Raw genomic sequence first — 25423 nt, 5'->3', positions numbered from 1 at the left:
CCTACACGTGCACGGGCTCCGCGCTCGATGTTATGGACTATGGGCTGGCCAAGGCCATAGGGATCAGTAGCAGACCAACTGTTCGGATGTTATTTGAACTACGCATAATCGCGTAAGGATTGAAACCGTGAAGATTTTTTCGCCGATATACAAGCAAACTACATATATTACATATACATGCACCTTATAACATTTATTCGGTAAATAATTGTTTCGTGCGCTTTCGCGCATTCTAATTACACTGTCAAGATTTTACAGATGGTAATCTATGAGTAGACTACTGAGCTTCGCCGTTACCATCCGTCTCACCGAATAGATCTATATCACCGGCCAGCATCTTTGCTATGTCTTCGACTTCATCCTCCAGCTGCTGGGTCCCCACGTCGTCTAGTCCTTCGGCGAACCCACCCCCTATCGACTAAAGGTCGATGGTCGGGTAATGGGACCAAACAACCGCGAGGACATGGGTAGCAATGGTCGTAATGGCATCACGGTTGATGGTCTTGAAGTTCTCCCATGCTGCCTTGCACCTCTGGATTATGGTGTCGGGACGTTGCCGCCTGTCGTCGTGCTGAGCGGCCAGTTCCAGATCAACACAGTCAAGCACTGGCTTAATTGCGGCGACTACAGCGTCGAAGTTCTCCTTTTGGACCTTGGCCTCCTGCACCAGCACGTCAAACTATGCTTTGGCTTTATGATGATAGCCTGCAAGCATTACAATGATCTATTATACAAGGAAGCTACTTCAACAGTAATTCCGACAAGGAGGAATTCACCTTTTAGCTCCTCAGCAAGTTTGTCCGCCCGCTCTGCTTCCTTTGCCTTCTCCTGGTGAAGTTGATCGACGGCCTAGCGCATCTGGCCGAGCTCAGTGTCTTGCTCTACAAGCACAATAGTTGTCAACGAAAATGCGGCTGTTCAGCAATACAAAAGTACATTCGTTGAAGTACTATACCTGCTTTCTGTTTGGATACACTATTGAGCTGTTCGGTTTTCCTCTCCAGCTGCTCGGAAGCACTTTTTAGTTGGTCAGAGACAGCGGCCAGTTGCTCGGACTGGCTCCACACCTACTCGGACACAGCCGCCAGCTTTTTGGTCAGGACCCCCTTCTGGTATTCTAGGTCCTGCGCGTTCGACTCCGCAAGGTCTCGTTCATGTTGGGCCCTCTAGATATTCTTCTTTGAGAGGTTCCTGGCCTCTTTGAGTTTTTCGTTCTCCTCAGCATGGGGATCCATTCGCTTTATTAGCTGGCGGCGCTGCTCGGCAACTCGAGATATTTCGTGCAAAATGCACGATGATAGTATCGTTAATCAATTCCAACAAACAACTAGGACCTTTTCAGATGAAGTATTCACCTTGATCTATTTCATCACACCGGTAAGGGCAGTCTCCAGTCTCCTGAACTCCTTGGTGGTGTCCTCCTCTTCGACAATCACTATTTCATTACCGCGCTTTCAGAGGATCCAGACTGCTTGGGGTCGAGGTTCGTCATGCACAATCTCCTCCACCTTGTCCTCCTCCATTGCAGCCAGGGGCACCACCTGGGGCTCGGTGGTCGGATAGCAGGTCCGACCATGCCCTCCGAAGCATCGGGGACTGCCATCTGCTCCTTCGGCGCCGAAAGCTTTTTCGCTCCCGATTCCACCATTGCTGAAGGTGTTGTCGTAGACTCGTTCATTGTTGTAGACAGTCACTCACTGCCATCAAGCCCACCAGGGCAGCAATTGGCTCCCCTGTGTGCTCCCGAGCACACGGGGACTCTAGGATGTGGTCTATTGGCATCTCCACCGCTCTAGGGCTAGTTTCTGGTTGTTGCTCAGTCTGAGCGGGTGGGACTGGATCTGTTATTCGCCTTGCACTGTATCAAATTAGTTATTCAGTCACAACAGAAGTAAGAAAAATACAACAAAGTAACGTCAGCACAAGGACACTTATGGTTTGGTCTGACGGTTCAATTTCTTGAACCGGTGGTGCCGGCCTGAGCCTCCGGGCACAGCCGTGGGGTCGACTCCTATGCTCGGCGGGGGAATTCTTGGCTCTTCCTCGATTGGCCTTGGTTCTGCCTACTGCTTCGGGCCTGCTTCCGTTTGTTGCTCGGGGATTTCTGTTGCCTGCCCCACAGGGATTTCTGTCGTCTGCTGCACAGAAATTCTCTCCGCTCGTTGCTCAGGGACTCTCCTTGTCGGAGCTTCATGGACTTCTTCACCTACCCTAGGTTGTTCCTCTACATGTGGGCTACGGGGATGATTTTTCATGCTCGGGGGAGGATTCGCAATAATCTCATCGTCGTTAGACCAATCGAACACCGCGGTCCTTCGTGTTCGATTGGTCTGATCATCATCAAGTGAGATGCCGCCTGGTTTGCGGGGAGCAGTAGCCGCTATTTTCCTCTTCTTTTAGGCTGGCTCATCTGCCGCTGGCCTCTTCCCTCGGATTTTCGCCAACACCATGGGAGGACTCTCCGTCCGACCAGTATCCATACCTCCGGACTCCGAGGAGACGACAATGGAGCTTTCTTTAGGTTGAACTGGTCGTCGTGCATCCACTGACGGTGGCCAATCATTTCTTGGCACACCCGAGAAATACACTGCCCTGTCCTATGAATGGATCTTCACATGAGTAGGGTCAGTTTATTGCTCGGCAAATGACAACACAAAAAAAACTTCTTGAAAACACATAGTTGGGATATTCACCTGAGGAGGCAGATTCTTGCAATTAAAGGGCTTTGTGTACCCTGACAACATGAAGGAGGCTACTGGAGCAAACAGCTCGGCAGTCCACTCTTTGACGACGTTCCTAGACAGTATTTCTGGCCTCTCTTTACAGGGTTGTATGCGGCGCACTATGAAACTTGCCGCCACCAATCCGCCATTAGTCTTCATGCCCTTTATCAAGCCAAGGAGTTCATTCACTTGCTCCATGTCGTCGTTGCTTGGTAGCTCCAACCAACTCCTTTGGCTTTCTGGGATGTGGTCGGCGTTACAACGAACTGCTGGGTGGCTTTGTTTCATGTAGAACCATATGATGTTCCACCCCTTTAGCGACGTGTTTAGCGGTACGGTAAGGTATTCACTCACCATTCCATCCCGAAGCTAGAGATACACCCCGCCGACCACCTTAGAACCAGCGCTGCCTCTCTTCTTCAGCCAGAATAGGTGACGGAAAAGATTGAAGTGGGGTAGGATTCCGAGGTATACCTCACAAAAGTGTATGAAGATGAGATGTGCAAAATGGTATTGGGGTGGAGATTGCACAGAGTAACCCCCAGAGTTCCAACAGATCCCTCAGAAATGGGTGAACAGGAAACCCTAACCCACGCCAGAAATAGTCTTCGAATACCACTGCTTCGTCAGTATGAGGCATGGGAAAGGACTCACCGAGGGCTGGCCGCCATCCGGTGGTAGCACGGTCGGGGAGAACGCCGGCTTCCACCAATCGGTTCAGCTCAGCTTCTCCTGTTCATGATGGCACCCACTCCTCGTCGCATCGGGCCACAGCATCTGCCTTCTTGGGACTTGTCTTCTTTGGTTTCGTAGCTCCTCTCTTCGGTGCCATCTCTCAGATCTGGTTAGGGTTTGGCGGCGGAGGCGAATGTGGTTGCGGATTCGGCGGAGCGAGAGATGAGGAGGAAGATGAAGTGGAAAAGGTGGGAACGGGGTCTGCGGTGGCACTATTATATAGGATTTTCCCCGCCGTTCTGTATTAAAGGGTTTTTTGGGAACCGTTCCCGTGATCTGAGCCGCTTTGATTTCTCCGATGCGGCATATGGGCCGTTACCTGGGCTTCTGCGCAGCCGCAGCCCATGTCGCTCATTTATCGCTGCCATCAGTTGCTACTCGCTGAAATATCGCCGACTTCTCTGCCATTTATTGAGGCTCAGTAACTGACACTGTACAACCATTACTCCGGTTTTTTCTCCATGGTTTGATTTCTCCGATGACTCCGCCTGCAGCTTGGGGACTGGCGGCCTACTCTGTTGGTCTTTGATTGACTTCTATTTTTGACCCTGGCACCACATGACTATGTCGCCTACTGTCAGGCTTAGGGACTAAGTGGGTACACTTCACCTTGCGGTGAATGTGCTTTGTCTCTTTTTGGGGCATGCCTGGGGACTAGCTGCCTGCTCGGCTGGTTTACTACTATTCTACTAGTTTTTGACCCTGGCACCACATGACTACATCATCTGCTGTCAGGCTCGGGGACTAAGTGGGCACACTTCACCTCGTGGTGAGTGTGCGGGATTTTTTCTCGAAGACTACATGCCTATAGAGGAAGATTGACTCCTACAACTTTGTTCGAACTCTAAGTGGGCACACTTGGTCCACTACAGAGAAATTTTCGATTCTGAACTTGAGCTCCTTACACCCTTATGGCAAGCCATACTTGGGTCACACTGCTCGGCGACAGGTCACACTGCTCGGTGGTAGTTCATGCTGCTCGGCGATGGTTCACGCTGCTCGGCGACATGTCACGCTGCTCGGCAACGGTTCACACTGCTCGGCGACGGTTCACGTTGCTCGGTAGTTCAGCATGGTGGTTGGACCATGAGCTTGACTGCTCGACGTTATTCGCACTTGCTCGGACAAGCTCAAGACAGCGTTGCACAACAGGTACAAGGCGCTCGAGGACTAGCTATGGGGTGTACGACCCCGGATACCCACGATAGACCACATGGGCTGCGCCCCTAGGGGTGGCCTAGCCCACGAGAAGAAGCCTTGCGAGGCACGACTCTGCTCGGCGCCTCCCGCAATGCATCAGGAAGATATCCTAAAGATACTACGAGATCTGTTAGGATATGTATGATCCCAAGATTCCTGTAATTAGTTATTACTTTCCGGTTATCTCTCAGATCTAACCGACTTGTAACCCTGCCTCTCGGACTATATAAGGCGGGCAGGGACCCCCTCTAAAATCACGGCATATCATACGATAGCTAATACAAACCAACAAACCATAGGAGTAGGGTATTACATCATACTGACGGCCTAAACCTGTCTAACTCGTGTGTCTTTGTTGCCTTCTTGTTCTTGATCTCACGCTCCTCTGCCGATCAATCTACCTTCGTGGGATACCCCTCGGAGGACTGCCGACAATATTCTGTCAACAATGACCTCCTGCTCCTGGGGTTCCTCTTCTTCATCTTCCGCTGCGTCCTCCTCAAACACGAGCTCCTCTTCTGAGTCCTCATCGGTATCCTCAACCACCATGATCTCCTCCTCACGTGGCTCCATAGGTTCGTACAAGGCAGGAGGCGGGTGGTAGCCTCCGGTGTTAATGTGAGCGGTCTTCTTGGCACGAGGCATCTACAGAATTAGATATAGCTAGGATAGAAACAATAATTTTCATAACAGAGTGAGGCAAAAGGAGCATAAAGTTTAGCAAATAACAAGAGTGAGGTAGTAAGCATGAAACAAGTGAAGCAAGATATGCTAAAACGACCATTACTAACTAGGCTTGTGTCCTACAGTCAACACGGCTTTGATACCAATTTGTCACACCCAATTTCAAGGATAAAATGGGATGCACAATCTTATGTGCGCCTAGAGATCCATCACACACATAAGCCGATAAATTATAGAAAGTACCATCACAAGTGTTTATTACATCACGAATATTATCACATAGTCTTCACATAAATATAGCAAAAATATAAACATAACTCTCTCGCGGTAGCTCCATGGCATATGGACGTCGACTGGTTGACCATAAGACTAGTAATCCTTAGGAAAGTCATCGTTACCATAACAATCTGATACCCATTCAGGATTTTTATCCAAATAATAAAAACAAACAAGCGTAAATACATCTCGTACTCAACAAGTGTAACATGGGCTTCATGAGGCTCAAAAGCTTGACACAGGTTTGACTGCATTTAGCTTTTAGTTGTCACAATTTGAGCATTTGAGTAGCATCAAGTTGTCATAATCCCGTAGTAAACACATGATCAATGTAAACATGATTAATGAATAGCATAAACAAATAATTAATAGTGATCCTCTATTCCATAAATGTTCCAAGGCCTCTCGTGACCGTGAATACGACTGATATACCAGTTTTACACTCTGCAGATGTTGTACATTTTCACTGTGAGTCGAGTTTCCCATTTGCCCAGGGTTTGCAAGTCCCCAAAACACTACCAAGGTGAGCTAGCATGGTACACTATGAAGCCTTTCAAAGGTTCATCTAACAAGTTAGGGCCGCTAGGTTTCCAATTGGCAAGCAGATGTAGGAACCCCCTTTCGAATGTCACAATTCCTTCATGGCTATACACATAAGAGTAGAGGCTGTCCTATACCTGACTCAGCAATTCCCTTTTGTGCCATAAAGGAAACCACTAACAAGCTAGAAAAAAGTCCTCATACTTGGCTAAAGCCAGAGCCATATGGCCCTCATAGTTGTACTGTAAGTCCCGGATGATCACTTACAGATAAGTCCTTAAGGAGAGGAATCTGAAGCATTTAGAATGCAGCTAAATACTCTGGCTCACTTTTATCAAGTTGCTAAAAAGTCACATTTTAAGGTTTAGTGCATATAATATTAGTCAAGTTAGAAGATCATGGTTTAGGTTGAGCACTAGCAATAGCTACCCAATGCAATATCCCATAGAAGTCAAGGCATAAGTTCAATTCTAGGAAACCCTTATCAAGGTGACACATGCTTATATGAATTTAATTTATTAAGGTTAATAGGAAACAAGGATGGTCGCATGCTATACGTACCTTGAGCAAAGTGTTCCTACTGATCCTGCTCATCAAAGTTGTACTCTTGATCACCCATGAATTGCTCACCGTTTATACTCGATCAACACATCAACATACAAGCATCCAGAAGCAATCATGCATAGCAAACAAAGGCTATAGATTAGAACAGTACACCAATAGCATAGAATCAAGATGAAATGTTTGTAAAATGAATCTATGTCTCGCTATGAACACACAGACACGAAGATCACAAAAATTGGAGCAATAACAAAGAAGTTATGAATTAAACAAGATTTCCTTTAGTAAAATAATAGATTAAAACTAATCTTGAATTTCAAAAGTTGAAAACATGTTGAACAATAATATGAACATGTAGATTACACAATTACGAACCTAACGCAACTTAAACGGGTCAAAATAGAGTTAAAACAAAGTTTTTATAAGCAAAACAAAATCAGTGGCAATATTGTAAATAAAGAAAATGTATTTTCAATCTAACAGAGGAATTCTACTCTTTCTAAAAGAGAACATATTACGGGAATACGCCATGGACTGCGGGTTCTATTTAGATAAAATAGAGGGTCTCTTTAGCATAAGAACAGCAAAGGGGTATAGCATGATCTGGATCATTGGATTGAGATTGGACGGTATAGATTAAGATCGGAGGAGAGGAAAGTCACCGGCGATGAGTTGGGACGGTGGCGCTGTCGCTAGAAAAATAGGGGACCTCGCCGGCGTTCATCGTTCTCGATGTTCCGGGCATCATCGATGGCGGGGAAAGCACAAGAAGCAAGAGGAGAGGAAGGCGAACTCACCATGACAGATGAAGATGGCGGATGGCTCAGAATAGCTGTGGCATAGCTCCTGTACACCACGATGACATGGGGTGAGTGAACCGAAGCGATAAAAAGAGGGAAAAAGGTCTTGGAGTTGTCGCAATCTCGTCACAAAGCTCGGTGAAAAGCTTACGGTGATGAAGAAGCGACGGAATGAGCTAGGTGACCATGGCGCTTAGGGTTGCGGCGGCTATGAGCTTTATGCGAGGGTTGCGCTTGCTCTAGGGTTAGGATAGGGAGGCAATGCGGGCGTAGGGCCGCTATTTATGAGATGGAGAGGCTTGACAGAAATCGGCGTGGCTCTAGAGTCCAACTCATGGCAAAGTCCCAAACAGAGACGAGCGCGTGATGGGGGAAGACGCTGACACGTGGGGCCAGCTCGTCAACATCACAGGGGAGAGAGGAGAGCGCCCACGTGGCTTGCTGGGCTAGCCTGCTAGTGCAAGCCGTGGGAGTGGAGCTGGGCCTACGGGTGAAGGAGCAGGGCAGTTGCTGGGCCACGAGAAGGGTGAGGCCGAGCGGTCCAAAAGAGAGGGAGAAGGGAGGATTCCTTTTTCTTTTTATTTTCAGAGTTTCCAAAGCAATTTTCAAATGTTTTGAATTCTCTTTTGAGTTTTTGAAATAAACCACTCAATACAAAATAATATGTAGCAACATGTATGCTCAGACATATAGCTAGGCCTTATAGTTGTTTTTAATTTAAGAAAAGTTATTATTTCTCTAAGGTCAAATGCTCACAAAAATGCATAAATAAATCAAATTAACCTATTTTAAAAGGATGCAAATTTTAGGGTGTTACAAAAACATGGGTATTCCATGGCATACAGGGGCATACCCCTGGCGCCGCCCATGTCTTCATGACTCCTATACTTTGAGTGTCTTAGTGGATTTCTAGGATCATCATGAGACTTAGGAGAAAGAGCATAAGAGGAATCATGGGGGTCAAGGATGGGTTTAGAGATGGGTTCAAAGCATATATTGGTTGTGGGTATAGGAGAGAGAGGTTAGAATTTGTTTCTAGATAACTAGGTTCTCCTTCTATGGGCTCACTTGACACTCCATCTTTGGACTTTTCCCGATGTCTTATATGGGAATTTGATTTGGGAGGCTTTCTAAGAGATCCCTTCTTGAGAGAATTTGAATTATGTTCCCATGAAAGTCTGTTATGTGGCTGGAATTTTAAGGTGTTCCCAAAACAACATCAAAAAGGTCATCTTCGATTTCCAGCATGAAATCTGAAAGTGGAGTTTCTTCCTCCTTTGATGGTTCGGGAGTTGGGATAGCTAAGGTTTGTATTGGATTTTGTATAGGCTCGGGTTTAGGCTCAACTATCCAAGGTTACCCTTGAATAGACTCTCTTCCACTTCTTCAGGGAATTTGTCAAGTATGCCGCTGTAAGGGGTGTTCTCTAAAATTTTATCAAGAATGTTCCTCCCATTACTAGTAGATACATGCAAAAACAAAACTCCCAAAACTATCAAGAAACTGCTCGGTCTCCATACTAAGACCTATATAAAAATGTTGAAGAAGAATAGGGTATTGAATAGCAAGGTCAGGGCCAGTGGTGATAAGGCTATTAAAATGAGCCCATGACTCGCCAAGAGATTCTTTTTCTTTTTCTTTAAAAGTTAAAAACTCTGTTCGAAGGCTGACTACTCTAGAGATGGGAAAGAAAGATAAACAAAATTTAGAACATAATGTTTTCCAATCTCCTTCCATACTACCTATGATTTGTCTATATCATTGTTTAGCTATTCCTATCAAAGATAACGGAAAAGCTTCCATCTTAAGGTTTCATCAGACGTGCCAGTAATATGAAAGCATGTACAGGTCTAATCAAACTCTCGTAAGTAAAAGTATGGGTTTTCGTTGCCTTTTCCTGAAAAGGATTGTTCCTGAATCATTTTTATTAAACACGGGCACAACTCATAGCCAGGTGTTAGGATATGCTTTGAAGATTTTGGTGGCTCTAGGCGTGTGCTCGTAGGTGCAGCGTATTGATATATAGGTGTGTTATCCATGCTACAACGAAATAAAAAGATATAAGGTTAAGCTAGGTTCATAGTTAATTCAGCAATCGTTTCCTCGGCAACGGCATCAGAAAAGCTTGTTGACACCTATGGGTGCATGCAGAAAGAATCCGTAAGCGCCAGGGGATATTGTAGTAGCTTTTCATCTGGAGCATTCCAAGTATCGTATCCACAGGGAAATATGTGAGACTAACTACTGTCTAACTTAATCGGAGATAGCAACAAGGTTAGGATAAATAGGAGTGTAGAGAGGACTTCTATGGCTTTCAACTTCCAACCTAAGTTAGCATTGTATTCCAGTGTTCACCAAGGAACATTAATTGAGAAGAGTATAGCAAAATATACTTCTTCCGTCGGAACCAGGTCCTACTAGTCCTACAAACAAGAGATGGATTACAAAGGACCAACGCAACTGTCACTCACGCGGCCTACCACACGTTCCGAAAATGTAGGGTGCATCCACAAGTAACCAAGAGTCTAAGCACCACGCTTACACTAACGATTACTACTTTACTCCTCCTAGCAAAGAATAAAGCACTCAAATGAGTTGTGATCCTGATAAACACCAAAGCACAAAACTACTTTAAATCAAAAATCAATTACCAGAGTTATCTCGGATGCAGGCGAAGAACCCATATCCACCAAGGTACAAGTCGTAGAAGTAGCACCGACAAGCAAGTACTTCCTCCAAACTCTTCCCTCACTCTTTAGCTCACTATTATGTACAAAGAATAGATCCTAACTAGAGGACTACTCTTCTCTTCAATTGCAATCTATGATCTTGAAGGATTAAGGATGGCCTTCTAGAGGAGGTCAGGGTTTCCTTTTATAGGGGAGACGAAGTAGGGGGCAAGCCAGTGCCTCGTCATTGATCCGCATCAACTCCCTCGGCCACCGTCAGATAAACCGACTTCAAACCGACGTTGAAGCATGATGGAGATTGATCCTCAAAGGTAGTGAAAAATCCACGTCGAAGGGGATACCGAGAGGTGGAGCCCACAGGTCAACCGACCTGGTGGTGGTGTTGGCCGACCCCACCTGTCATCCATTCACGTATACCTTTGGTGGTTTGTCTTGGAAAGTGTGCTGAGGCCCTTTTGAGTTGATTTCGTCGCGGATCATCTAAATTACTTGATGTATTATGGCCCATTTTGGATCGTATCTTGATTAAATCATCCTACATGCAAATATTCACCAGGACTTGTGGAATTCGTTGGTTTAAACCTCTACACCTATGTTTGATGATTGATTTTAAGGATCAATGCAGATGAAATTGATGGTTTATTCTTGCTGTAGAGGCCGTCAACATGGATGAGCTATGTGATGACATGGGAATCAAGCATGAGTTTTCGGCCAAGTACACTCAACAATCAAGAGGCATTGTTGAGAGGAAGAATAGACTCTCATTGATATGGCAAGGTAGTCTCTTCTTTGTGAGTATAATGTGAGTGATGTATTTTGGGGGGAATCAATTAACACGTCATGCCTTGCTGGCAACCGTCTCTATTGTCACCAGTTAGTGAAGAAAACACCATATGGTTTCTTGATTGGAAGAATGCCAAATATTGCTTATTTTAAAGTGTTTGAATGCAAATGCCATATTCTTAAGAAAGGCACAAGATTGAGCAATTTTGAGAAGAAGGTTGATGAAGGATTTTTACTTGGTTACTTCACCTCAAGCAAGGTATATAGAGTATATAATAAGACACATGGCATAGTTAAGAAGGTGCATGATGTGTAATTTGATTAAACAAAAGGTTCACAATACGAAGATGAGAACTTCCGCAAGGAGCCGCTCACCTTCGAGGTGGTCGACTTCCCTAGCACCTACCATGCCTTGCTAGAACGGCCGTGTTTGACGAAGTTCATGGCTGTCCCAACAACACCTACCTCAAGCTGAAAATGCCTGCCCTAACGGTGTAATCACCGTCGGCGCCAGCTTCCAATAGGCCTACCACCGTCGGCGCCAGCTTCCAATAGGCCTACTACTGTGATCGGGATTGCATCGCCCTGGCGATTGCGATCTCCGTGTCCCGTGAAGACTCCGCAAGCTCTGGTCGCGGGGCAGAAGAGATGCTGGGAGGAAAGAAGGTGAAGCCGATAGCGTTGACTGACCGACCAAGCTCTAGCGAGGCTCTCGACGCCGCTCGTGGCTTTGATGGCTCGGCCAGCCCCTCTATTCAGGCGCTCGGATCCTTAGAAGGAGCCGACCCAACCGAGGCGTGTCCCGACTGTTCCCCAGAGGGAAGGCCATGGCCAAGTCCTCAGCGCAGTAGCTCGGCAACCCTGCCGCAGCAGGAGGAGCCATGGCCCGCGGCCGCCGGTCGCCGCCAACGCCATGCGCCAGGCCGCTAGGGCCGGTCTACGAACCAAGGATGCCGGTTGGAGCTGCTAGCCTGGAGGGAGCTAGGCGGCTAGCATGCCTGGCCGCACCCGCACTGGCCCGCGGCGGCAAGCTGGGCTGTGGCAGGGGTGGCTGCGCCTACATGCGTGTTGGCATAAAGCCAGGAAGCTGCAAGCAGACATCTGACCGGCTACTACTGACATGAGCCTTGGTACCTTTTTTCTTAAATCCGAATTCTATTTAATTGTTGAACTCCCCGATCTAAAAATTTAATGAGTGATTTATTAATTAGGACATTAGGTCCATAAATAAGACGGGGAATAGTTGGTTGAATCATAGGATTATTTGTTATACTGACAGATGTCTCTGCAAGCAACAAAGATGAAGATATTTTATACTGTATTCAACAATTGAAGTCTCGGGTGAAAAAGGTACCTCATGATCTCAAAACTAGAGCAAGTGGTATGTTGTATTGATACATTTGTTACTATTTGGCACACCAATGTAGTTATATGTATAGCCCTCGTGTATACAGAATTTTGACCCAGCACGGATGTTATACACACTTTGATAGTGGCCCTAGGGCGTGAAAATTGATGAGCTCTGTCACTGCTCACCTTCAACTGCCTTTCTCTCCCCTTCGCTCATGGCTGCTGGTCATTGATGGGTAGAAGGATGACAAAACATAACATAGAGAAAAGCAGAGATAGAATGGACCCATCAGCATGAAAAGGTGTGTAGCAAAAACCACTAATGTAGCGATGATTCTCTCTCTACTCACCCTCAGCTCTCTCCGCCACATCGGCTATAGAGAGCAGCTTATCGGCCTTTTGCAGGCGCTCTTATATTCTGGTATCCAATTATATAATAAATCATACCTCAATTTTTTTTTTCTGAAATGCAAAAGAAAAGTGAAAGTAGCCATTGTTAATAGATTCAAAATAGGTAAGTCAACAGGAATGAATTAGTTTCGAATAATGGAGGTAGGAGTAATTAATTTGTTGCAGGCCAAAGGCATATACAGGCTGCTTGAGCCTCATTAGCTTAGGTCTTATCGAATCACATGTACCCGAGGCTAAAGAACAATCGATCACAGCGTTATGCTTAGTAGGCTAAGGATCTGATGAGCTTTGGAAGTTGAGACACATTTTCTGTCTCCATCCAGGGCATCCTGGTCTCCAGTCAGCTATATAAACACACATAATCGTCTCACACAGTCACACACTCACACTAGTTAAGCAGAAGGAGCTTCCATTAACTGCCTGCAATCCAAGCATCACCAATGGAACTGAAACACACCGCCGGCATGAACTCCCGTGCACAGGGCGTTAGCGCCCTGCTCCAGGCCTTCCTGGCCGCGTTGGTTCTGGCGTCGTCGATGCCGTCAGCGAAGGCGCAGGGCGAGAACGGGGTGATGGCGACGTACATTGAGTACAACGCCAACTCGCCGTCGGTGAACTGGGACCTGTTCAAGGTGTCCGCGTCCTGCGCGGACTTGAACGGGGCAAACTCTCGCTGAAGTGGCGGTCGCTGTACCAGTGGACGGCGTTCTGCGGGACGGCGGGGCCTCCCGGGGACGGCGCGTGCGCGCGGGATGTGCCTGCAGGTGACGAACGTGGCCACGGGCGCGTCGGCGACGGTGAGGATCGTGGACGACTGCGGCAAAACCTGTGGCAGCGAGTCGCTTGGGATGGACACGCCCGTGTTCAAACAGATCGACAACAACGGCCGCGGCATGGCCGACGGGCGGCTCGTGGTGAACTACCAGTTCGTCAACTGCCACGACTAGATAGCTAGTGATCACAGGAAGAGTGGCACGTATGCATTTCTTTTGTACTCCGATTGTAATAAGGTACTACCAACGGATGCTAGAGTGGTTGGTGAAGTACTCTAGGTGGCACCCTCGTGGCCTGGTTCGATCGCCCACGGAGGCGAGTTGTTGGGTAAGTAACTCCCTACATTTAAGATTATAAGATATTTTAATTTGGTTGTTCTAGATACATGGTATATTTAAAACGGAGGAAGTACCTAGCTTTTTCGATAATAATAGCATAAAGGTTTCGAGATACATGGTATATTTAGAACGGAGGAAGTAACCAGCTTTTTTGATAATAATAGCATAAAGGAAAAGAAAGTAAAATTTGTCCATAAGCACATATCACGATGCACATCTAACGGCTCGCACCAAGGCCATGAGCCCCTGAGGTTCACAAAAGCAAGACATGTACCTTGCTATAGATCTGGTCATGTACTATGTCCAAGACATAGTGCAGAACTAATATGCTGCTAAAACTTTATATTAATTTTTAGAGTATGTTAACGACTTCAAATATAAAAATCCAAAACTATAAAGTTGCTGCTAAAACTTTATATTAATTTTTAGAGTATGTTAACGACTTCAAATATAAAAATCCAAAACTATAAAGTTGTAGATCTCATTGAAAGCTACAACTTTGATGTAAAAAGTATCTTCATTTGACACCATATAAAAATGATATTATTTTTCAAATGCAACGAACTAGAAAGTTGTAGATCTCATCGAGATATATAATTTTTCATATAAAGTTCATCTTCATCCAACGTCGTATCAAAAATTTATGATTTTTCTAAGGTTCAGTCTTATCGTGCCACTCCTGTGGTGCGATAGAACAATACTATCACGGCAACGGGAGTGGCGTAGCAAAGTTTTCCATGTCGGAAATATCGTCTAATGTGGCAGATGTTGCCGCGCCAATACATGTGGCACGACGACGTTATTTTGCCGCACCAGTGGCACTAGCGCGAACAAAAGAGCCAGATGTGCAAAAAAAATTTAGGAGCGGTTATTATTAAAATATTAAATAAAAGAGGATTAAAAATAAGAAAATAATCCCCTGTTTGGATGGCTAGAGAAAGGTTAGATTAGGACATGCTAACCGGGTGCAACTGCTTAAGTTTGTTTCCATGTAACTAAAAGAGCCAGGCTTAGGATGGTCAGTGTTTGGTAAGCTGCACAAATGAATCACGTTACCTTGCATCGGCTCAGAGAGTTACCACAATACAAACATCCTACTTTTCATCACCGTTCTTCAGAGACATTTCCACGAGCACCTTGCGGATACAGCTGGACATAAGTCTCCCCCACAAGCGCCATCGCAGCCACCGCCACCGCCACCGCCACCACCTCATCCCCGGCACCGTCCTACTACCACTCGGCTCCTGCTACGCATGACCGCCATGCCATACCACGTGATGTACAGCGGCGGCAACCCATACTTGGTGTCGACATGCCCAACCCATTCCGCGCACCATTACGCGCAGGTGAGGCCCTTCCACCTCCACCTCGAGACCACCCACCCGCACCCACCGCCGTCCCAGTGCTTCGTGGACCAGATGTCGGTGAGCATGACGAGAGGGACCGCCAGGCCGCGGGGTAGTGGCAGTTCAAGCAGCTCGAAATGGAGACGAAGCCAGCGTACATCTCCGCAGCCGCTAAGCCTGCACATGCCGCACCGCATGTGGAGAAGAAGGAAGGGGCACTGGAAGGGGCCCCGTTTGGTACAGATCCGGACGTCTCCGGCTCCTACAAGACACGTAGAAACACTGTAGCTCGGAGAGGATTTTCTCTCTCCTGCGGCGCTCACTGTAGCTTGGGTACTGTTCACAAAAGCGAGCGGAGTCAAACTTTCGAGCTTTGTCGGTGAAGCCACTGGCTGTGACTGTCTGTGAGAGGGAGAGGGAAGGAGAGTGAAAACCAGCTCTTGCTATAGTGAATTATAGGCGGGAGCCGGAGCTGCCTGGAGCCGTGCCAAACGGGCTCTAAAGAGTGGAGTGGTGAGGGAAACAACCCCTGCTGCACGTAGAGAGCCGGGCCCTAGAAAAATGAAGTCCTGTTCCGTTCGTTTCTCTATAAGCATGCTCTAATGTGCATGTGCTGTAAGCCGTGCTAGCCTGGGCCATGAGTCGTCCAGGATTTCAAACAAAAGGAGTTGCAGCCCCCCAGCCTGTTCTGGGCTCTCGGCCAGGCAAATCAACGGGCCCATGCCTATCCGGACATCCGGTTGACTTGCGTGCTGCTCGGTTTTGTTTGTTGCAACAGTCACGCACTCACACTACTCTCCTACGGCGGCGGCGGGCCAAGTGACCGATCCGGTGATCCCAGCCCCATGGGTAAGGCCCGCCGAGAACAACAAAGGCCATGTCTAGTTCCCCCAATTTCTGAATTTGGCACTATGCGAAAAGAAGATTCTTCATCACATCAAACTTATGGTACATGCATAGAGTACTAAATGTTGACGAAATCAAAAACTAATTGCACAGTTTGGTTGTACTTTGCGAGACGAACGTTTTGAGCCTAATTAGTCAACAATTGGACAATTATTACCAAATAAAAACAAAACGCTACAGTAGCGCACCAAATCCGGCGGCGCCGATTCGGTGGCCAACTAAACGAGGCCAAAGCCGACGAACCCACATGCCACAGCGCACTGCTGGCCGCCAACAGCTTCTGGTTCTCCACCCCACCCAAAGCGCCGGCGCCGATTTCATTGTCTATCTTTCTTTCCTTTTCTCGTAGGTTTCAGGTATTGATACAAGATTCAGTATTCTCATTTAGTAGAAATAAATACTTCATCATCCACAGCTTTTTCTGGCATTAGTTTGAGCACATGATGAACTCTGTTATGCACAAACAACAATTAATAGAACGACCACCACGAGTATCATCGAGATCAAACTGCCATGGCCAACCCAACAATAAATGACATGCACTCACCGGTGCAATACCACAGTCTACTGTATCAACATAATTTCGAACGTAGAATTTAACTCGTGCCATATGAGTAATTTTTAGTGTGCATACACAAAGTTAAAGTATGCACAACATCTGAACTAAAAGCTTTAGCGAAGCTACCACCATCAATAATTAGCTTGCATACCAATATATCTGCTAGAATTGATTTGGCAACACCTACTCAATTTCCTCCAGCTGACAGGAAGAACTGAAGGTGGAGGTGTTGAAACTCTTCTGCAAAAAAAGCAAGCTTCAAGTTCTCGATTATCTCTACCTGAGCTGTAAGAAGGCAACTCTCCTGCAGGGAGCTCCTAGTTGTCGTTCTCCTCATCATCGAGCTCTGGCTGCACCAATTGTAAATTATGAAGAAAACAGTTAACAATTGTGAAATACATATGAGATGTGCATGGAGGTCAACACACCTGAATCATAATGCGCACATCATGCATTAGACATCATGTTAAAGCATGCATTGGTTCCTCTATTAGCCATATATCCTGGTATCTCAACAATTAGCATATCACATTGAATCATATAAAAACATATATTGGACCATAGTGTATGAGACAATATTTTTCAAGCAAAATCTACAAATCCTTTACTATTTGACAAGGTTCCACTGGTACCTAAGCAATCTCATGTAGGTATTCTATGTTTTAGATTTTATTTCACATAATCATTAATTCTACCGTAACAACTGATTTGAATCTGTGAATCTGAACCCTAAGTAGACATGTGAAACAAAACTGATTTGAGAAAGGTTTCATCATATATACCGGGCAATCAACAAATGAAACATGTCTCAAGAGCTTCATCATACAGTTTTCAAAACCTAGCACGTCAGAGAGGGCTATCTTCTTTAGCACTGCCATAAACATGATAACATATGCAGTAACTATATGATAATGTGGCCCTGGGTAAGTTATGAGGCTCACAACGCATGCAAACATCAGGCAAAGGGGCGGTATTTCTAGTAGATCACCAGATAACCTTGACATTAGAAATTTAGGATAAATAAATGCATTTGGCAACATACAAGGTTATATCAATAGATAAAAGATACCATATTCAATGTTATTACAGAAATCGGCATAAGATCACAAGATTGTTGGGATATCCCTCCATATGGAGGATGATTTTGGAGCCCAGCAAAGCAGTCCAAAACAGCCACAAGCCCATTGCTTGTGCACCCATGATCTTGTCCCTAAATCAATGGTTGAGATTGCTTCTTGGAATGGATAAAAAGGAAAACCCTAGCCTCCATTCTGAGATGATAGAGAGCTGCTGCTGTGAGAAGAGAGAGAGCAGAACACACACACCACAATGTGAGAAGAGAGGAAGAAGGAGAAGGGAAATCTGTCTAGATTTGGTGGCTCTGAATCGGTCATCTTCAAGCCAGTGATTGGAGGCTCAAATGTGGTTGGATTGGTGCCAAATTTGGTGTGCACGTTCCTCACTTAGAGTATTTCGATCTGTTAAGTTGGTTTGAGGATTGGTTGAGTAGATAACCAGATTTGAGAGTTGTTTGTCAGTTCGGGTCATTGCAGTTTCAGAACAGAGCAGTTTTGGTAGATGATTTGTTTGGGTGGACAAACGGTGTCCTATTGAGCTAAAATTTGGTTAGTGGTTAGGGGACTCGTGGATCTACTTTCGTACCAAAATTCTTACATAGTGGATCTGTAGTTTGTGAGATTTGAACTGATTACCGAGGGGGACAGAATCTGTGACTTCTCTGATTGGTTGCTGTTATTCCTCTTATTAGAAGGTTGTGGTTGTAGTTGATGCTAAGTTTGTAACTTGATGAATGTGTTGCTGCTGGTGTAATCCTCTAGATGCTCTAGAGAAGACTCCTTGCAACCATTAATGTTTATAGTGGAAGCTTGCAAGCTTGGAGTGGACCGGTTGGTCCCGTGGTTTTTACTCCTCACCTTGAGGAGGTTTTCTACGTAAATCGTTGTGTCTATTGTGCTTGCGATTATTTATTTCCGCTGCTGATCTAATGGTAGATGTTCTCCTCATGATTCACCACAAGATGAGGGATTGATTGTGCATTGTTTTGCCCTTTTATCCCAACAGAGTGGTATCCGAGCTTTGGTTTAGATTGTGTTATGCTTGTATTCACCTTGATTACTTGCTGATTTGCCTTGTGGTGAAGATGGAAACAAATACCAGCAGAATGATCTCATTGAATGGTACAAATTATCAAGCTTGGAAAGGTAAGATGGAGGATTTACTCTATGTGAAAGAGTATTGGAAGCCAGTGTTTGCTGAAGCAAAGCCAGATGACAAATCTGATGATGAATGGCGGGTTCTTCATCCTCAAGCTTGTGGGTTCATTCGACAATGGGTAGATGACAATGTTTTGAACCATATCAGTGAGGAGACACATGCACACACATTATGGCAGAAGTTAGAGGAGTTGTATGCCTGAAAGGAAGGTGCAAACAAGATGTTCTTGGTCAAATAGTTGATGAATTTAAGGTACCAAGAGGGTGCTCCTGTGGCTGATCATGTGAATGCATTCTAGGACATTATTAATCAGCTTTTTTCCATGGGAATCTCATTTGAAGATGAGGTTAGAGCCTTGCTGCTACTTGGCTCATTGTCGGACACTTGGGAGACTTTGAAAGTCACTTTATGCAATTCAACTCCTAATGGTATTGTCACTAGGAACCTTGTCAAGACCAAAGTGATAAATGAGGAAACCAGAAGGCTAGCTGAAAGGGATAGTTCCTCCTCTAAATCTGAGGTGTTGGTCACAGAGTCATGGGGGAGAAGCAAGAGCCGAGGTCCGAAGAAAAGTAGAGCTAAAAGTAGAAGCAAGTCAAGAGGTAGAAATGCTGAGGTTGAATGCTGGCACTACCATGATAAGGGACACAAGAAGTGGCAATGTCGCAAGTGGAAAAAGGAAAAGGGTAGTAGCAGCAAGAACAGAAACAAGACAGTGATAGTGATAGTGATGTTAGCCATATTACTTCAGTAGTTGAGGGGATTATGATTGTCACTGCAGATGAAAGTGAATGTAATAATGGTTGTTCTAGTTCCACTGTTGAGAGGATCACTGTAGTTTCTAATGATGCAACCATCAACCATGTGAATGGTGATGAGATGATTTTGATACCGGACAGCGGTGCTACCATACATGCTACATCTCATAGAGAGTACTTCACAAACTACATAGCAGGTGATTTTGGTGTTGTGAAGATGGGCAACAATGATAAGGCAACATTCATTAGAAAGGGAGATGTGCATTTGGAGACTGCAAATGGTACCAAATTGGTCCTCAAGTCCGTGAGGCATGTTGAGGCTCTTCGTCTCAACATAATTTCAGTTAGTTTGCTTGATAAAGATGGGTACTCGAGCAATTTTGGAGATGAAAAGTACCAGATCAACAAGGGCAACTTGGTAGTTGGAAAAGGTAACCAAGTCTTAGTTTTGTACCATGTTATTGCTAACCTCTCTAGTGTTTATGTCAATGCATTAGAGAAAGAAGATCCTTGTGTTCTATGGCACAAGAGACTTGGGCACATGAGTGAGAAGGGGATGATAGTGCTAGTGAAGAAAAATCTCTTGAAAGGGATGAAAATTGTGCATTTGAAAAAGTGTATAGATTGCCTAGCTGGGAAGCAGCACATGGTTGCTTTCAAGGGTCTACCTCCTCACAAGAAGCCAGAGTTACTAGACTTGGTGCATTCTGATGTTTGCAAAATGTCAGTAAGATCAATTGGTGGTGCTAAGTACTTTGTCACTTTCATTGATGACTTCTCTAGGAAAGTTTGGGCTTTTCCCTTGAAGTCCAAGATCAAGTGCTGTGTGTTCAAGCAATTCCAAGCCTCAGTTGAGAGAGAAACTGAGAAGAAGATTAAGTGTATTCGCACTGACAATGGAGGAGATTACACTGGGCCGTTTGATGCATATTGCAAAGAGTAAGGGATTAGGCACCAATTCACACCTCCAAAGACACCACAGTTGAATGGTATTGCTGAGAGGATGAATAGGACAATTGTGGAGAGAGTGAGATGCTTGTTGTCACATGCAAAGCTACCTAAAAACTTCTGGGGTGAGCCTTTGATGACTGTAGTTTATCTTATTAATCTCTCACCATGTTATCCTTTGCAGGGAGATGTTCCTAACAGGATTTGGTATAACAAGGAAGTCTTCTATGATCAACTGAAAGTGTTTGGGTGCAAGGCCTTTGTTCATATTCCTCAAGATGAAAGGCTAAAGCTTGATGCCAAGACACGACAGTGTATCTTCCTTGGCTATGGATTAGATGAGTTTGGGTATAAGCTCTTTGATCCAATTGCAAAGAAGGTTCTGAGAAGCCATGATGTTGTATTTGTTGAAGATCAAACAATTGAGGATATTGTGAAGACAAAGGTGCAGGTTCCTCATCAAGAGCCATTGGTTGATTTAGACCCAGTTCCTATAGCTCTAGCTCCACAACAAGCTGAAGGTGATGTTGCAGATGATGCACATGATGATGTGCATGATACAGGTGATGAGAATGCTCCCTAGCAGCATGAGTTTGATGCTGAAATTGATGATCCAGACCAGCAGCCACCAGTACCAGAAGATCCACCAACAATTCCACTCAGAAGATCCAGTAGAGATCGAGTTCCTTCCACAAGGTATCCCTCAGATCAGTATGTGGTGTTACTATCTGATGGTTCAGAACCGGAGTGTTTTGCAGATGTAATGGAAGATCAGTATAAGGAGTGGATGAAAGCTATGCAAGAAGAGATGGATTCCTTGCATAAGAATCATACATATGAGTTGGTGAAGTTACCCATGGGAAAGAAAGTTTTGAAAAACAAGTGGGTCTACAGAATCAAGCAAGAAGAGCACACGCCACATCAAGCAAGAAGAGCACACGCCACATCAATCAGAGTGATCCTTGGCTTGGTAGCTAGTCTCAACTTGGAGGTTGAACAAATGGATGTGAAGATAGCCTTTCTCCATGGTGATTTGGAGGAAGAGATCTACATGGAGTAGCCTGAGGGGTTTCTTGTGAAAGGCAAAGAAGACTATGTGTGCAGGTTGAAAAAGAGTCTCTATGGCCTGAAACAAGCACCAAGACAATGGTATTTGAAGTTTGATTCAGTTATGGGGGAGCAAGGCTACAAAAGGAGTATCTCAGACCATTGTGTGTACATTAAAAGGTTCTCAGGTGATGATTTTATCATCATGTTGCTCTATGTTGATGATATGTTGATTGTTGGCAAGAACGTCTCAAGAATTGCAGAGCTGAAGAAAAAGTTGAGCAAGTCCTTTGCCATGAAGTACTTGGGGCCAGCAGAGCAAATTCTCGGGATGAGAATTGAGAGAGACAGAAGTTCCAACAAGTTGTATTTGTCTCAAGAGAAGTATATTGAGAAAGTACTTCGCAAGTTCAGGATGGACAATGCAAAAGCTGTAAGCTATCCTCTTACAGCTCATTTCAAGTTAAGCACCAAGCAATGCCCTACTACTGATGAAAAGAAGAAAGAAATGCAGAATGTTCCTTATGCCTCAGCAGTTGGAAGTCTCATGTATGCTATGGTGTGTACAGGGCCTGACATTGCTCATGCGGTTAGTACTGTGAGCAGATTTATGTCCAATTCAGGAAGACCACATTGGGAAGCCGTGAAGTGGATTTTGAGGTACCTCCGGGACAGCACTAATCTAAAACTTTGTTTTGGGAAAAATGATCATGTGTTGGTTGCATACACAGATGCAGATTGGGCCGAGGATGTTGGCAGTAGAAAATCTACTTCAGGGTATTTGATCACTAATGCAGGGGGAGCTGTGTCATGGCAAAGCAAGTTGTAGAAATGTGTTGCATTGTCCACAACTGAAGCTGAATTCATTGCAGCGACAGAGGCAAGCAAAGAGCTACTATGGCTGAAAAAGTTTGTTAGAGAACTTGGGTTTGATCAAGGCAAGTATGTGCTGTTTTGTGACAACCAAAGTGCTATTCACTTGAGTAAGCATACATGTTTTCACTCAAGGTCAAAACATATGATGTTCGTTATCATTGGATTCGAGATGTGTTGAATTCTAAGCAAATGCAGCTTGAGGAAGTCCACACCGATGACAACAGAGCAGATATGTTGACTAAGGTGATGACAAGAGGAAAGCTCGAGGCTTGTTGCCGGCTCGCTGGCATGACTGCCGGAAGGCAGTGAGACCCTCCATGATGTTGGGAGGGGGAGGTTGTTGGGCTATCCCTCCACATGGAGGATGATTTTGGAGCCCAGCAAAGCAGCCCAAAACAGCCACAAGCCCATTGCTTGTGCACCCTTGATCTTGTCCCTAAATCAATGGTTGAGATTGCTTCTTGGAATGGATAAAAAGGAAAACCCTAGCCTCCATTCTGAGATGAGAGAGAGCTGTTGTGTTCGCCATAGTTGTGGGGATGATTTTTCAGGCCACGATTTGTGGCGTTGCCGTAGCAGAGGTGTGGCTGGTAGCTAGCCAAGCAGACCCTTCACCTTTCTATCTTTTCATAGCTCTATTGCTATGCCAATGATTTTGGCTTAGTGGCACCTCATGTATTAAGTACTTTATCTATTCTAAATTGTAAGTCATTCTGACTTTTCTCGATACATAGTCTTTATTATATATCTAATTTTTTATTATATATCCAATGTATATCTAGGTGAATGGCAAAAGCTATATACATAAAAAAGCTAAAATAACCTATAATTTGCTAATTTGGGATAGACTGGGTACTAAACCACCAAACCTTTTGCTATTTGTAGGCATGTTTGTGGTGGCACTAGCTGAGCCTTGTAATTACGAACAACTGAATGTAGTGCCCCGTGCAGAAACTGGAACTAAAGACAGTTCTTTTGTCTACAGAAAGAATATATAAAACTTGAATACTTAAATGAAAAATGGATATAATTCAGAGTGTGTCAATCTAACAGCAGCAAGGTCATTGTTTATAATTTTTTTTTCTCAATACGCAAAAGGTTTGCGTATCATTATATTAAGAAGAAGAGTTTAAACATACAGACGACGCGCTTCTATCGAGCTAGTCTTGGCAAAGGCTATTGTTTATAAATGAACCAAGAAAAAAATGCTGAACCAAAATACTATAATCGTCGACAACATGCGGTAGCTCTGCAATTGCAGAACGATTAACCGTCTATGGTGACCATACTTTATACTTTATCTGTAGCTAGTCCTGGCAGTCTACGAACTGGTAGCTGACGGTGAGCTGCCCGGCGACTGTGCCATGGCCATCGGTGTCGAGCTGGCTGAACACAAAGGGGTCCAGCCCGAGCCCACCGAACGAGCACTGGTCCAGGATCCTCACGGTCGTCTGCGCCCCCATGGCCGCGTTGGTGACCACGAGGCAGCGGCCGCAGGACGCCTCGCCATTCGGCCCCGCGGGACCGCAGAAGGCGGCCCAGCCGTAGCGCTGCCGCCACGCCAGCGGCATGTCGGCGTCCCACGTCGCGCAGTAGGCTCGCACGGCCCACAGGTCCCAGTTCGCGAACGACGCCGTGTACGAGTTCCGCACCGCCGTCACGCCGCTCGCCTGCTGCCCCACCACGCCACCCGCGCCGCAGGCCACGACGAGCAGAGCCAGAGCCAGCGAGAGAGCTGCCGCCGTCCTTGCGCCGTCCGTCTCCATGGATACAAGCAAGCAGTGATCGGTGAATGCGTTAGCCAGTGGCAGCAAAAGCAGTTATATAGGCGAAGGCGAGAGCGGCAAGCAGTTCACAAAGCTGAGACCCGGCGTTAGTTTATTTGGCGTGCTAACGCGATCAGACCAGAGCCGCATTGTTAACTGAGATCAAAATGTCACAAGTGTTTATAACCTAGCAAAAGCAGTTATATAGGATCGATAAGGTATTAGAAGCATGGATATATATTTACCATCCAGCTAGCTGAAAACTAAGTCAAACAGGTGGCATGTTGATCATTCGTTTCCTACCTTGGTAAGTGTTATCGGTTCTGCTAATTCTCACGCCTGTTTAGTGAAGTGCTACAACGTTTTGATGTTTTAACAGTTATTATTTCACTTGGGGTTTTAAAATACGGGGAAATAAAAGTTATCACATCCATGAACAAAAAATTTCTGAAATTTCGAAAGCACCGATCAACTTCTAATAAATTTTAGCATGATTTCACTAGAAACTTCACCAATCGATCATATATGCACAATTGTGTACGACAATAAGAAGTAACACAATTTATCATAATAGTAAAGCATTGGCAGTATGGTGTACAGACTGCGACCGAGCTAGCGCAGCTGGGGTGCACTACATACTGCAACAAACATTTTAATTTTAGAGGCAGACATTTTAAATTTAGCTGTCAAATGGTTGCCCTTCAATATTCGAACCTACGATCTTCAGCACAAACAACACCTCTCTATCGTTACATTGCACACTCATTTGTGAGTATATATAGGGTGCTATCTTTTTTATCAATAGTTTATAAGCTTGTATTGAATATATTTTTTCAGCCCCTAATAATTTATTTCAAATGAAAAAGTTTCAATTATAAAGTTATAGATCTTGTTGTGCTCTACAATTTTGATAATGAGTATGTATAGTTTGAAAATAAAACAAAGTTGATTCTCAAAATCTAAGAATTTTGAAACAAATATTTGGGACTCTAAGTGTTCTCAAATAAAAAACTTGTCAACTGCAAAGTTGTAGATTGCATTGACAACTACAACTTTGGTATATATCATATCAATGTCCAATGTCATTTATAGTTTATAATTTTAAATTTTGAGGAAT

General features: G+C 45.0%; 1 protein-coding gene across 1 annotated transcript; it reads right to left on the bottom strand.

Moving 5' to 3' along the window:
* Positions 1–23847: 23847 nt before the first annotated feature.
* Positions 23848–24306, bottom strand: LOC136489261 (pathogenesis-related protein PR-4-like). The gene has a single exon (XM_066485948.1). The coding sequence runs from the start codon at positions 24304–24306 to the stop codon at positions 23848–23850; it is 459 nt and encodes a 152-aa protein (XP_066342045.1).
* Positions 24307–25423: the final 1117 nt, after the last annotated feature.

The sequence above is a fragment of the Miscanthus floridulus genome, chromosome 10 (assembly GCF_019320115.1).
Source record: "Miscanthus floridulus cultivar M001 chromosome 10, ASM1932011v1, whole genome shotgun sequence".
NCBI classification, from domain to species: Eukaryota; Viridiplantae; Streptophyta; class Magnoliopsida; order Poales; family Poaceae; genus Miscanthus; species Miscanthus floridulus.
Note: the sequence above shows the minus strand (reverse complement) of the source record. Positions and strands in the feature narration are given on the sequence as shown.

Coding starts and splice junctions, on each gene's coding strand:
- LOC136489261 (XM_066485948.1), bottom strand. CDS start 24,306: ATGGAGACGGACGGCGCAAGGACGGCGGCAGCTCTCTCGCTGGCTCTG.